We start from the raw sequence: 13,683 nt of genomic DNA, 5'->3' as shown, positions 1-13,683 counted from the left end.
GCTTATTTCCCTTCATAACGTTACATAGCACTCAACCAGCCATTGTATCACACATTTCCTTGTTTATTTCCTTATTTTTTATCCTCTCATTAAAATATCAACTACAGCTTAGCAGGATTTTTCATCCCCCTCCCCCACCACGCTCTATCCCTAGGTCCTCGGCACATCTAAGGCATTCAATAAACATCAACAAATATTTTTGAATGAATGAATGAGTGGACATATTTTCCCATCAGCCATTGCCCCAACCAGACTTTGACTTCCCTGAAGGGCAGAGCCTGCGTGTGTCATAGTGTATCCTCAGCACTTAATATCTGATGGAAGCAAGTAGTCAACAAATGCAGGTAAAATGAGAAAAGAATACAGACCTGGCAGAAAGTAGATCTTGTGCAAATGGGCACAAGAAATCTTTTCAGGGTGATGGAAGTGTTCTAGAATTGGATTGTGGTGATGGCTGTACTACTCTGTAAAAGCAACCCCAAATCACCAACACACTTAAAACGGGGGACTTTTATGACCTCCTTTGTATACAACTATTAAAGCAAAATGTGTGTTGAGGGAGTAAATGAATGTTCCCTAAGAGGTGCTGGTCGTCTGAGCCTTACTCTGTGCCCCGACTGTGCGGGCACAGTGGTGACCAAGACAGCCTTTGTCCCTGCCTTCACAGGCCGACAGTGACAGCCCAGGGGCGTGGGGACCACGATGGGGAAGCAAGGGCAGGGTGGTCAGGGATGGGATTCCTCCAGGAAGCACAGGAGACTGCTGATCCGGATGGGAAGACTCAGGGAGCACCTACGGCTGAACCAGAGCCTGAAGAATGTTGATGACCAAGACGCCAATTTTTAAATTTTTTTTAAAAAATACTTTTTCTGCCTTAGCATCGGGTCAGGCAGGTCTCTCCGAGCCACGGCTCAGTTTTCTGCGAGTTCCCGAGGACACGGCCACAAGGGGGCGCTGCTCTCCCGCGCTCGTGCTCATCCACGTGGCTATGCTAAAGCCTGGAGGTCCGGCGGTGGCAGTGGAGGGCGGGGGCTGTTTCGGGGAGGGGGGAACCTTTCCAAAGAGACTCCGGCACCAAAGCCGGTGAAAGCCTGGGGTGGGGGGGGAAGGGGGGGTTGTCGAAGAGCCGCAGAGCGCCGGCGCGGTGGGGTGTGTTCCGCGGGAGACCACCGGCCGGGTGGGCGGGGGCGGGCCGCCCCTCGGCTGGAACGCAGGGCGGAGCTCTCCAAAGAGCATGGGGCAGGGGGCGGGGCGCTAGGCACTACCTCCAGTGGAAGGTTCTAAAATAGCCCTAGCTGCCAGGCTAGCGCCTGGAGAGGAGGCACCTCGAGGGGCGGGGCTCCAGCAGGGGGCGGAACCCTCCTGAGAGCACAGGGAGCGGGGCACGTGGGCTATTTCCCCAGGGGCGGGGCGCGGGGGAGCCGCTGTGGGGGCGGTCGGGGCTTTCCAAACAGAACTGGAAAGGGGGCGCTGAAGTAGCCGGAGCTGGATGACCCCAGAAAAATGACCTTGACGGCAGTAGGATGGGGCGGGAGTAGGGATGCAGCACTGTGGGGTTAGGTGGGACGAGGTTACCAGATAGGGCGGGGGTGTTAATTCGGCATCTCCAGGGTTCTGAGAGTCCAAGGCTGGAGGAAGTGGAGGGTGGCAGGTTAACCCCAGATCTATGGTCTCTGTGGAGAGACAAGCACCATGAAGAGCCAGTCTCCATCATGTGTGGGAAGATGGGGAAATTGGCTAAGGGGAGCCTGTGGGAGGTCCTCGGGAGATAACGGGCCTGTGGGGCTCCTGGGACCAGAACATCTGCATTTACAGGGACTATTGGGGCAGGGGCGGCTGAGAAAGATGACTCTGGACACAGGAAGAATAGTTTTGGGTAAAGATCAGCCAGTGACAGGGAAGAGGGTTTTGCCTCTGTCCCTGATTTTGTGTGCGCAGGGTGGCCTCGGTTTCCCCATTAGTCCGAAAGTTTGAACCATCTCTGTCCAAGTCCCAGGTCATTTCTGCCCTTCTCCCTTGCCAGCGCAGAGGTCTGCCGAGTTGAACTGCTGAGCTTGCCTCTTCTGTGCCTGGCCCTGTGCCGGGACACCAAAGTGAGACACACCCAGACTCACCCCTCGCTCACAGTCCAGTGGGGGACCAGATAGCGACTGCCCAGAATGGGTCAGGGCTGGGACTGAATTAGGGCCTGGAGGGGGAAGCCCCGGGGCCCAAGTGGGGAGGGGCGCTCCTGACTCAACCTGAAGGGTCAAACTTTGGATGGAAGGGGGCGGAACAACGGAAGAGGCTCCCTTTCTAAGGAGAGGTGATACTTTGAGGCCTGAAGAATGAGTGGCACTCTCTGGGCAAAGGTGCTGTGTCAGGAAAGGTGTTGTAGGCAGAGGGAAGGGCATCTGCAAAGCTTGGAGATGAGAAAGTGTGGCTTATTTCTGCTAGAGTCCTGTGCTCCCTCCCTGGGGATCCCTGGGCACCCTAGTAGAGCTGTCTGGCACAGGTCCCCTAGTCCAGGGTCCACATCTGGCTTATGGGCTGTAAACTCCAGAGGGCAGACTCTAAGCTTATTCCCTTGCAGCCTGGTGGTTTAATGATTGGCCTTGAGGTTGGCCAGGAGCTGGGTTTGAATCCCAGCTCCCCCACAAATCAGATGTGTGGCCTTGGGCAAGTGACTGGATTTCCCAATCCATCAGCTGGGGATATAATCTTGGGTTTCACAAAATCAATCACCTCATTTTCAAGAGCTATAAATAATTAAGCATATAATTTATACACTGCATATTTTAAAGTATGTAACTTGTAGATTGTATCAAGGGACCCAAGAAACAATGTAGAGACTTAAAAACAACGTGTTGCCATGTCAGATGACACTTTGGCCTAAGTTATGGAAAATGCAATCGACCAAACAAGAATTTTCCAGCTTAAAGATACAGGATTCCAAACGTGGTTATTTAAAATTTCAATACTGAACTTACTCCCAGCCAAATACAATGTTTTAAATTCCTTGGTTCAAAATCTGTAAGAGTTAGAAACTGGGGTGATTAATTTTGGGTCCCCTTTAATACTCACCTCTCACGTGCCGGGTCAGCATTCCCTGCGACCATGTCATAGCTCCGAGGTTATTGTGCAGGGACACCCCCCCCCCCTTTTTTCTTGCTTTTGAGATGACTCAGGAGGAAAGTCTCTGTCACCACACCATCCCCCCTGGACACACCCTGCTGTCCGAGGGGCACCATTATAGTCTTCCTTTATTGGCTGTCCTTGTATAATACAAATCTGTGAGTTTAGATACAAAAAAATCTGGAAATAAAAGATAGAAAAGTACCCGCCAGGCACCCCCCCTTCTTCCCGGGCCCTTCCCCAGCGGGCACTGACGTGAGGTAACTGAGCATCTCCTTCCTCTTCCCCCCACCCCAACTCCTGGGCCCCCAAACTTGGCCCCTGCCCCCACAAGACCTTGGCCCAAGGAAGATGTGGGCCCCCGAGTGGGGGAGAGTGGTGATAGGGGTGAGCACAGCATTGGCAGTGAACGCAGCAGGTGGGCAGAGGGAAGCCCTTTGCTTGTGCTGTGTCTGGAAGGGGATGGCCAGACTTGGGGTGGGCACTCCTGTGGGGTCCAGAAGAGCCCCTAAGTGGGCCTCCCTTTTCCATCCCACCCAACACTGAAAGGTCGAAGGTCAACAACAGAAACTGGGAGATGTAGCTTGAACCGAGGGCACTCAGTGGGACGGTGGCCATCCCGCTGTGTCTGGGGTTTGGGGGAACGGGGGAAGGGCACCACCAGCCTAAGTCTGGCAGTGAAATGGGTCCCTTAGCCAGGCTGGTCCGTCCCTGAATCCCATCCTGTCACAACCTGGGCGTTACAATGTCGGTTCTGTAGTGGTTGTGGGGGGTGGTTCGGGGGTGGGGGGCGGTTAGAAGGGGTGTTGGGGGGTGGGGCGTAGCCCCAGGGAGCGGGACTAGGGAGAGGTTGGGCCTCCATTCCCAGGTGTGGGCACCTGGAGATGCTGGGGTGGGCAGGGCAGCTCGGGCTACAGTTCAATCTCGAAAGTCTTCTGCAGGTCGCCCGAGAAGGGGTTGGAAGGCTTCTCTACAGCAGGTTTGCCTTCTAACGCTGCCCACTGAGCCTCAAAGGGGTCCAATTCGGGGGCCGGGGCAGGTGCTGGCTCTGGGGGCCAGGGTGCCCCATTGGGGCGTGGGCGGACCTGGCCCCCGGGGGCAGTGGGCATGGCCGGGGGTGGGAAGGCCCCAGCTTTCCCGAGCAGGGTGGCTGGCTGGGGCTGGAGCTGGGCGGCTGAGCAGAAGGCATTGGCCACCATCTGTGAGGGTGTGATGCCCACCACGGGCACCCGGGGCATGGGCGGGTAGCCCAGGCCCGGGTAGGCGGGCACAAAAGGGGGCTGCATGTGTGGGGGCGGCAGGAACACGGCCACCTGTGCAGGTGTAGCGTCGAAGGGCCCCACGGGGGCAGGAAAGGGCTGCAGGGCAGGGGCCACAGGGGGCACTGAGGCCGCTTGCTGCTGCTTATGCTGCTGCTGAGCTTTGGCCACCTGGGACACCTCCTCTAGCCACCTCTCGGCCTCCGAAGGGGTTCGCTTGTGCCCAGGCTGGAAGGCCGCTGCAGGGGGCACGGAGGACTCACCCCAGGCAGAAGTCCCTAGAGGGAGGAAAGGGGCAGTTGAGGGGCATGGGCGGCAGCCAAGAGAACCCGAGCCTGGGGATCAGAGTCTGCAGCCAGGCTGCGTGCCTTGAACCGAGTTCTGCTCCTCACTAGCTGTGTTGACTTTGGGGCAAGTGGCTTAACCATCCTGGACCAGGGCATGGTTCTGAAGTGCTAAGAAAGTACAGTTCTGAGATTCTAAGGCCCTAAGATGGAAAAGGACAGGCAAGACTGACAGGCACCAGCCCAGCTTCCCTTCTGATTGGTCAGTGCCAAACCTATTATTAAATATTTTTAATACCACCGTTCATTCTGGTATTTTGACAATGTATTGTTTTAGGAGGCTAAGATTTGGGGCGCCTGGGTGGCGCAGTCGGTTAAGCGTCCGACTTCAGCCAGGTCACGATCTCGCGGTCCGTGAGTTCGAGCCCCGCGTCGGGCTCTGGGCTGATGGCTCGGAGCCTGGAGCCTGTTTCCGATTCTGTATCTCCCTCTCTCTCTGCCCCTCCCCCGTTCATGCTCTGTCTCTCTCTGTCCCAAAAATAAATAAAAAACGTTGAAAAAAAAAAAAATTAGGAGGCTAAGATTTAAAGACTGCATGGACAGGTCTCACCTAGTGAGTGAGGTTCAATGGTTTTAAGCTTGTGTTTTCTAAGATTCTAGAGATCTAAATCGATAGTGCAGTTCCAAGTGCTTCCATGGTTCTAGAACAAGCTCATGGCTCTAAGGTGATGCCAAGGTTTCATGGTTCCAGAACTGGACATTCTAATATCCTGTGATTCTGAGGCTGTAGGTGTCTCAATTTTATGGTTCTAGGACAGGAAAGTTTAAAATTGATCCCGTGGTTTGAAGTGGCCCCCCATGATTCTAATGTTATCTCATGGTTCTAGGATGAGCCCATGGCTCTGAGAAGACCCTGTGCTTCTAAGATGATCCAAGGCTCTAAACTGATGCCACGGTGCCAGGACGGTCCCATAGCCTTTAGATGATCCGTGGTTCTAAGCCCGTGGGATTCCAAGGTTCCTGGAGTGTCCGAGGTACTCCCTGAGTGGAGCAGGGGGCTATAGGGGGGCACTGCAGGGGGGCACTGCAGGGAGGGGCAGAGTTTACCTGCTGAGGCTGGTGGTGGCCCGGGTGCCGGTGCTCCAGCACTGGCGAAAGACGAGCTGATCTGTGTGCACAGAGCATTGATGCCGTCGCTGTCACTGGCTCCAGGGGGCTCCATCTCAGGCACTGGGAAGTCAGGGAAGGGTGGAGGTCAGAGAAGAGGCCCAGGCCCTACCCTTGACCCCGTGCCCTTAGGTGGCCCTCTCTCACCACCTGGGGTCCTTTCCCTCACAAGGTGTGTAGGTCGTGGGTCTACTCTGCAGTAACCAATGGCCGGGGCCATGAAAGTGCTAACTCCGTGCTTGTGTGTGCGTGACATCTGAGTGGTACGACAGCCAAGCGGTACGTGACATTTTGGTGGTTGGGGTCCCAAACCAAGGAGGACATCATGATCTGTGTATAGTGGGGCACCTGGGTGGTTCAGTCCGTTGAGCATCCGACCCCGGCTCAGTTCATGATCCTGTGGTTCATGAGTTTGAGCCCTGTGTGGGGCTCTCTGCTGTCAGCACAGAGCAGGCTTTGGATCTTCTGTCCCCCTCTCTCTCTGCCCCCTTCCCCCACTCGTGTGCGTGCACGTGCTCTCTCTCTCTCTCTCAAAAATAAACATTAAAAAAAATCTGTGTGTAGCTACAAATCAGGAGAAATATTTTAAATGTTCGACAGTATATATTAATTAAAAAATACATCCGACCACATACATGGCAAGAGCTCTGATGAGTCAGGATGAACATTGGCCACACTGTTGTGCGGTGGCTGGGGATCATTCGTCCTCCTTTGGGTGGAGAAGGTGGGGGGGGCCCTGTCCACCATACCTGGCCTGGCCTATTACACACATCATGAAGCTAGAGATGCACCTGTGCCAGCAAGACAGGGGACACTGAACAGGTGCGGTGGCCTCATGAGAGCTTGGGATGAAAAAAAGTGCCATCCAAATAGACAAGAGAAACGCCAGTGTGGTGGGACAAGAGCCTGTGACATCTCAGCAAGTGGTCGTCTCCAAGGGAGCACATGCGATGCCCCACTGAGCATCAGAAAGAAATGGGCTGGAGGACTTAACAGGTGTGACAGGGGCATGCCCAGGTGGGAGGGTGTGTGGTTTCTAGGTCAAGTCTATGATGACTGTAGTCCAAATAGGTGTGCAGCTTCTGAGGGCCTGGCATCTAAGTGTGACCGAGATCCAGGCGCGTGGCGTCCTGTGATTCCCAAGCGTGAGCCACTCCAGGCAGCCGCGTGTGACGTATGAATGTGTTTGCAAGCGTGCGTGAATCTGCAGGTGCGACTTCCACGTGTGTGCGAATCCGGGTGTGTGGTTTGTGAGTGTGCGCCGATCTGCATGGGGTATCTGGACACGTGCCTAAGTGTGTGTTAATGGAAACATCTGGTTCTGTGACACCCAAGAGGGGGTGTGACTTTTGAGTCACATTGAGCGTGTGACTTCTGTGTGTGGCACCTGCGGCAGAGTGACTTGTGTGAATCTGAAAATTCCGGGGGGCAGGTCACATCCGAGCAAGTGTGCGACTGGCTACGGGCGCGTGAAGCTTCCACCTGAAGCCTGGGGAGCCTGCCACCTCTCAGGGAGCGTGTGTGACAGGCCTGGGGGGTGCGTCATGGCAGGGTGCATGAGGACAGCAAACGCGAGGCTGTGTGAAGGCCGAGGGACACGGCGGGACATGGAGCGCATGTGCGTCAGTCTCGGCAAGCACTGGCATCTGCTCAGCAGTCACCTTTGCGAGCAGCCCAGCCTTCTGGACGCAGATCAACGCCTCCCACGCCAGTCCCCGAGGCCACGAGAGGTGGGTGTCTCCGATCTGGCATATGGAAGCAGGAAAGCGGGCCAGACCACGTGACTTCACCAACAGCTGGGAGGAGAGGCAGCCCGCTTGCCCACCTCCCTGGGGCAGAACATGGCACCATGCCACCTCTCTTCCCCCTCTCTCGTGGCAGACATTGCTTTGAGAACATGACACATGCCACCTCTCTCCTCTTCCTGGCCCATGGCAGACATTAGTAATCAAGCACGACGCGTTTTTCCCACTCACCTCTTTGCTCACCGTCCCCCTCACCTGGCCAAACCTCATGGCTCTACTGGCCAAATGCTGGGTCCTTGTAACTCCATCTTCCTTCCAAGAAAAACAGAACAGCTATACTGCCTCTCCTATCACTGCCCAGGGCAGGCACTGCTAATAGATGATGACGTGTCACTGCTTCCCTCAGCACTGTCCCTGGAAGATGGGGGTGCTGCTTCTGCCTGATCCTCTGCCGACCAGCGACATCACAAACCCATCACTATGCTCCGTGACCCCTGATCCCCGTGCTCACGTGTGCCCGTCACCTCATGTCTCCACTGGCCAAATTCTGGGAACCTCTCCTTGGGCACAACAGAACTTCTGCTCTCTCTTCTCCCTTATCCATGGCAACCTTCACTAATCAATCACATGGTGTATCGCCTCGCTCCTTTTTCTTGCTCATGGCAGGCACTGTAAGGAGATCATGACATATGCCATCACTCTATTCTCCCTGCCCTGGGCGGACGCCGTTAACCCGTCACAATCCTCCCTTACTCTGAGCCTGTATCCTTCACCTAGTCAGATCCCATGTCTCTCTGGCCAAATGCTTGGAGGGAGCATTAGCCTATGGAGTCTCAGTCTCCTCCTGAGCAAAAAGGGGCGTCTAGGCAGCTTTCTTCTCCCCCGGAACCCATGGCAGGCTTTGCTAATCAATCATGACGCGTGCATGTGTGAGGTACCTCTCGGTTCCGTACCCAGAGCAAACATTACTAATTGATCATGGCTTATGCCATCCTTCTGCTTTTCCTTGCCATTAGTAGACATTGCTAATCGATCATATTTGCACAACCCCCCCCCCCCCATGGTGGCCGACACTGCTAATCAACCATGACGTGTTCCACCCCTCTTTCCTTTCCCGTGGCAGACAGTGCTAATCAATCAAGGTGTATCCACCTCTTCTCTATCTGTTGCCTCCTACAGAGGGTGGTATGGTATTGATCCTGATGTTCTTCCCACTGAGACACGGGCTCACCTGTGCCCTTCACCTGGAAGTCAGTGCGGCGCTGCAGTGTGGACGGCAGCTCATTCAGCCGTAGGCTCAGCTGCCGTTTGAAAGGTGAGTTCTTCTGGCTGAGTGCTGGGAACCCGCGGAAGGAACCCTGGCGAACCAGCTGCTCCAGGGGGGCGTGGCGTCGGGGGATGGCAGCTGCACTGGTGCCTGCAGCCACCGGGGTGCCCGCCTCACCCTTCTCCCCAGGGGATGTGGTGGCCGGCGTCGGGGACACATGCCCAGGCTGGGCAGGGCCAGGAGCCGCAGATGGGGCAGCTGCTGCCTCTGCTGGAGACAAGGCGGGGGGACAGGCGGTTAGATACCCCACCGGGGCATTTGCTCCTCTCTCACCCGGCCCCCTTGATCGTCCTCCAATGCTGCCTTCCTCACCCAATGTGTCCTCTCCTCGCGACAGGCTGGTAAGAGCCCTGAAATGCCTCTCATCTTCACCAAGCCAATACCGCCTGCCCCAGGAGGCTCTCGGGAGTCCTCCTCCAGCCCAACCTTCTGTGTCGCTAGTTTCTGCCCCCAATCTGGCTTTCTCTGCTGCTTCTTCTGTTTTTCTCTCTGAGACCTTCTGTCTCCCTTTCTGATTAATTTAACGAACGCTTATTTGGTGCATAATGAATGTATCAGGCATTGTTCCAAATGCTTGCAAGTAGTCAGTGATTCGAGCCTCACAGCTACCCAATGAGGTCGAGATGACCGCTATCCCCATTTTACAGATGTGGAGACTGAGGCCTCTCAATGGTAGGTGACTTTGCCCAAGCCACAGTGCTAGGAAGGGACAGGCTGACCCCAGAGTCTGTGTCCCAGACAAGTGCCCTAACCTGTCTCTCCCTCTGGCCTGCTCTCTCCACATCACGCTGTCTTCCTGTCATTCTGTCTGTTCTGTTTCCTACCATTCTTCCCACCTCAACTATTTTGCCCCTCCCACCCGTTGCTACCTACTGTTCTAGACCCAGCTTGTTCCATCCTGTCCACTCTGGGACTGCCCTCTGTCCTCTGGGGGTACCTGGTCTCCCCACCTAGTACAAGGTGGGATCTTCAGAGGCAGGGACCCTCCCCCCGCCCAAGCCCTGTCAAAACACAAATATACACCCATCCTCCAATCAGGGCCTCACCCGAGCTGCAGCCCAAATCGGAGACTAAACTCAGGCCCAGAGAGGTAGGGAGGTCACCCAGCACTGCTTCTCCCATCTTCCAGGTGGAAGCGGTGAGGCTCTCACCCAGGCCTGGCTGGGGGCAGCTTGAACCACGTGGGGCAGGTTGGAACCAGGAAATCACCTCTGTCCCCACCTTACTGGGGGATCTCAGGAAGCCCCCCTCCCTTTCGAGCCCCAGTTTCCCCGACTAAACCCGGGGTAACCACCCCTAATACTGCCCTCCTGAGGCCTCCTGAGAGGGTCAGTTGAGGCAGCGAATGTTCAGTGCTTTAGAATCTGACAAAAGCTTGGTAAACAACACTGTGAAAAGTGCACTGGTTCGCAACTCCTAAATTGGAAAGAGCTCTTTGTCAAAGGGCAAGTGAGGTGCCTTGAGACTGTAAATCGGGGCATCTACAGCAAAATGCTGGGTGATGTGTTCAGCAAATCATATCATACTTCGTGAACTCTCATTTTGCTGTGCAAGCTGTAAAGTGCTTTCTATAATGCAAAGTACCTGGAAACCATAACATCCTTTGGAAACAGTAAAACCGCTTGCAAACTCTAAAGCGAATGACATGTTTTGTAAATTCCAATAGCCTCTAGAAACAGTAAAGAAATACCTGTGAACCGTGAAGGACTGTGTACCCAGTGCGTTCATTTGTAAACAATATAAGACATCATATACTGGATCAGGCCCTCTGTTAACTTCATTTTGTATCTGCTTTGTGAATGGTAAAATACTTTACAAATTCAAATAGATGATGAAGGGGCACCTGGGTGGCTCAGTCGGTTAAGCATTGGACTTCAGCTCAGGTTGTGATCTCACAGTTCGTGAGTTTGAGCCCATGTCAGTCTCCGTGCGGACAGCTCCGAGGCTGGACCTGCTTTGGATTCTGTGTGTGTGTCTCTCTCTGCCCCTCCCTGGCTCGCTCTCTGTCTCTGTCTCTCTCTCAAAAATAAATATTAAAAAAAATAGATGATCGGGGCGCCTGGGTGGCGCAGTCGGTTAAGCCTCCGACTTCAGCCAGGTCACGATCTCGCGGTCCGTGAGTTCGAGCCCCGCGTCAGGCTCTGGGCTGATGGCTCGGAGCCTGGAGCCTGTTTCCGATTCTGTGTCTCCCTCTCTCTCTGCCCCTCCCCCGTTCATGCTTTGTCTCTCTCTGTCCCAAAAATAAATTAAAAAAAAAAAAATAGATGATGATGTAAACTGTAAAATATTTTGTAAGCTGTGAAGAGCTTTGTAAATTGTCAAGAGGTTTGCAAACGGTCATGTTATTTATAAATAGAAACATACTCTGGGGACACCCATGTGGCTCAGTTGGTTAAGCCTCCGACTCTTTGATTTCAGCTCAGGTCATGATCTCACCGTTTGTGGGACTGAGCCCCAGGCTGTCAGCATGGAGCCTGCTTGGGATTGTCTCTCCCTCTCTCTCTGCCCCTCCCCTGCTCCCTTGCTCTCTCTCTCAAAATAAATAAACATTAAAAAAAAAAAGAAACATACTTTGTACACTCTAATATTCTAAGTAATAAAAAGTTCTGTTTTCCTAGCTCTTTAGTTAGAAATATTTTATTATTATTATTATTATTATTATTTTAGTTAAAAATATTTTAATTTTGGGGGCACCTGGGTGGCTCAGTTGGTTAAGCATCCGACTTCAGTTCAGGTCATGATCTCACGGTTCATGAGTTCGAGCCCCATATGAGGCTCTGTGCTGACAGCTTGGAGCCTGGAGACTGCTTTGAGTTCTGTGTCTCCCCCCCTCTCTCTCTCTGCCCCTCTTGCACTGTCTCTGTCTCCTCTCTCTCTCAAAAATAAATAAACATTAAAAAAAATTAAAAAAAATCATGTCCCTTATAGACACAGATAATCCAAAATCCAGTTCAGCGTTCAGGGTCACCATACCTTGTGTTTATTACTACTTGTCAAATCTCTTTAGTCTCCTTTAATCTGGGTCAGTTCCCCATGGTAAGTTCTTTGTAAATTCTTTTTTTTTTTTTTTTTTTTAGAGAGAGAGAAAGAGAGAGGATCTTAAGCAGGCTCCATGATCAGCATGGAGCCCAACGAGGGGCTCATTCTCACAGACTTGAGATCGTGACCTGAGCCGAAATCAGGAGTTGAATGCCTAACCGACTGAGCCACCCGGGTGCCCCAGTTCTTTATGAATTCTAAGCAGTGTTTTCCAAAAATTAAAAAAACTAGAATACACACACACACATACACACACACACACACACACACAACTGGGGGTGGGGGCACCTGGGTGGCTCAGTCAGTTAAATGACAGACTGACTCTTGGTTTCAGCTCAGGTCATGATCTCCACAGTTTGTGGAGCCCCATGTCAGGCTTTGTGCTTGACAGCGTGAGGCCTGCTTGGGATTCTCTCTCCCTCTCTCTCTGCCCCTACTCTACTCTCCCCTACAGCTCTCTCTCTCTCAAAATAAATACATAAACTTAAAATTACACTGTGACTCAGAACACAGTATGCTTATATTTAAAAAAAAACACACTGTTTCAGGGGCACCTGGCAGTTCAGTCAGTTAGGCATCTGACTCTCGATTTCGATTCAGGCCATGATCTCACATTCATGAGCTCAAGCCCCCCATTGGGTTCGGGGTTGGGTGTGGAGCCTGCTTAAGATTCTCTCTCTTCCTCTCCACCTGCCCCTCTTCCCCCCCCCCCCCCGCCCCAACATGCAGGTGGGCACATTCGTGCTCTGTCAAAAAAAATTAATTAATTAAAAAAAAAAAGAACACAGTTTTAGAACTTACGAAGTATTTGCCACTTACATACAATGTTAGAGTTTACCAGGTGTTTTCTTTTTTCTTTGTGTGTGTGTGTGTGTGTGTGTGTGTGTGTGTGTGTGTGTTTATTTTTGAGAGGGAGAGAGAGACAGAGCATGAGCAGGGGAGGGACCAAGAGAGAGGGAGACACAGAATCCGAAGCAGGCTCCAGGCTCTGAGCTGTCAGCACAGAGCCCAACGTGGGGCTCCAACTCACAGGCTGAGATATCACGACCTGAGCTGAAGTCCAACGTAACCAGCTGAGCCACCCAGGTGCCCCTTACCAGGTATTTTCTTAAACCCTTTTTTTTTTTTTTAAATTTTTTTTTCAACGTTTTTTATTTATTTTTGGGACAGAGAGAGACAGAGCATGAACGGGGGAGGGGCAGAGAGAGAGGGAGACACAGAATCGGAAACAGGCTCCAGGCTCCGAGCCATCAGCCCAGAGCCTGACGCGGGGCTCGAACTCACGGACCGCACCGCGAGATCGTGACCTGGCTGAAGTCGGACGCTTAACCGACTGCGCCACCCAGGCGCCCCTTCTTAAACCCTTTTGATGGCAACCCAGAGCAAGAAATATCTTTTGCACGGTAACCTGTTACACACACACACACACACACACACACACACACACACACACACACACACAAATATATATACTGAAATAATAGTATCATTCAACTACACTTACCCTTACTACATTCAGCTAATCTGTTATTTTCTATTTCTTTTTTTTTTTTTTTTTTTTTCAGCGCAAGCCACAATCCACCAAGCTGACTTCATAACCCATTAGCCGGCCCGGATACACAGTTTGAAATGCCTCATAATGAAGCGCCGGGAGCTCTGCTGTGATTTGTGGCCTGCAGCACACTGCCCAAAGAACTCCTTAAACCCAAGTGAGCTTTATAAACTGGAACCAAACTTTGTGGTTGGTG

General features: G+C 52.9%; 1 protein-coding gene across 5 annotated transcripts in view; it reads right to left on the bottom strand.

Moving 5' to 3' along the window:
• Positions 1 to 3,224: 3,224 nt before the first annotated feature.
• The window catches only part of NUMBL (NUMB like endocytic adaptor protein), a 27,926-nt gene continuing 17,467 nt past the window's right edge, over positions 3,225 to 13,683 (bottom strand). For 2 of the 5 annotated variants that reach the window (XM_058706727.1, XM_058706731.1), the window contains exons 8-11: positions 8,801 to 9,106; positions 7,486 to 7,569; positions 5,765 to 5,887; positions 3,225 to 4,651 (exon numbers count right to left, since the gene is read on the bottom strand). In XM_058706727.1, the coding sequence (XP_058562710.1) occupies positions 4,026 to 4,651; positions 5,765 to 5,887; positions 7,486 to 7,569; positions 8,801 to 9,106 (1,139 nt within the window). In that variant the 3' untranslated portion in view covers positions 3,225 to 4,025. The remainder of the gene's footprint in view (positions 4,652 to 5,764; positions 5,888 to 7,485; positions 7,570 to 8,800; positions 9,107 to 13,683) is intronic. The other 3 variants (XM_058706728.1, XM_058706730.1, XM_058706729.1) reach the window with 3 other exon arrangements.

This window comes from Neofelis nebulosa, chromosome 17 (genome assembly GCF_028018385.1).
Source record: "Neofelis nebulosa isolate mNeoNeb1 chromosome 17, mNeoNeb1.pri, whole genome shotgun sequence".
In the NCBI taxonomy this organism is placed as follows: domain Eukaryota; kingdom Metazoa; phylum Chordata; class Mammalia; order Carnivora; family Felidae; genus Neofelis; species Neofelis nebulosa.
Note: the sequence above shows the minus strand (reverse complement) of the source record. Positions and strands in the feature narration are given on the sequence as shown.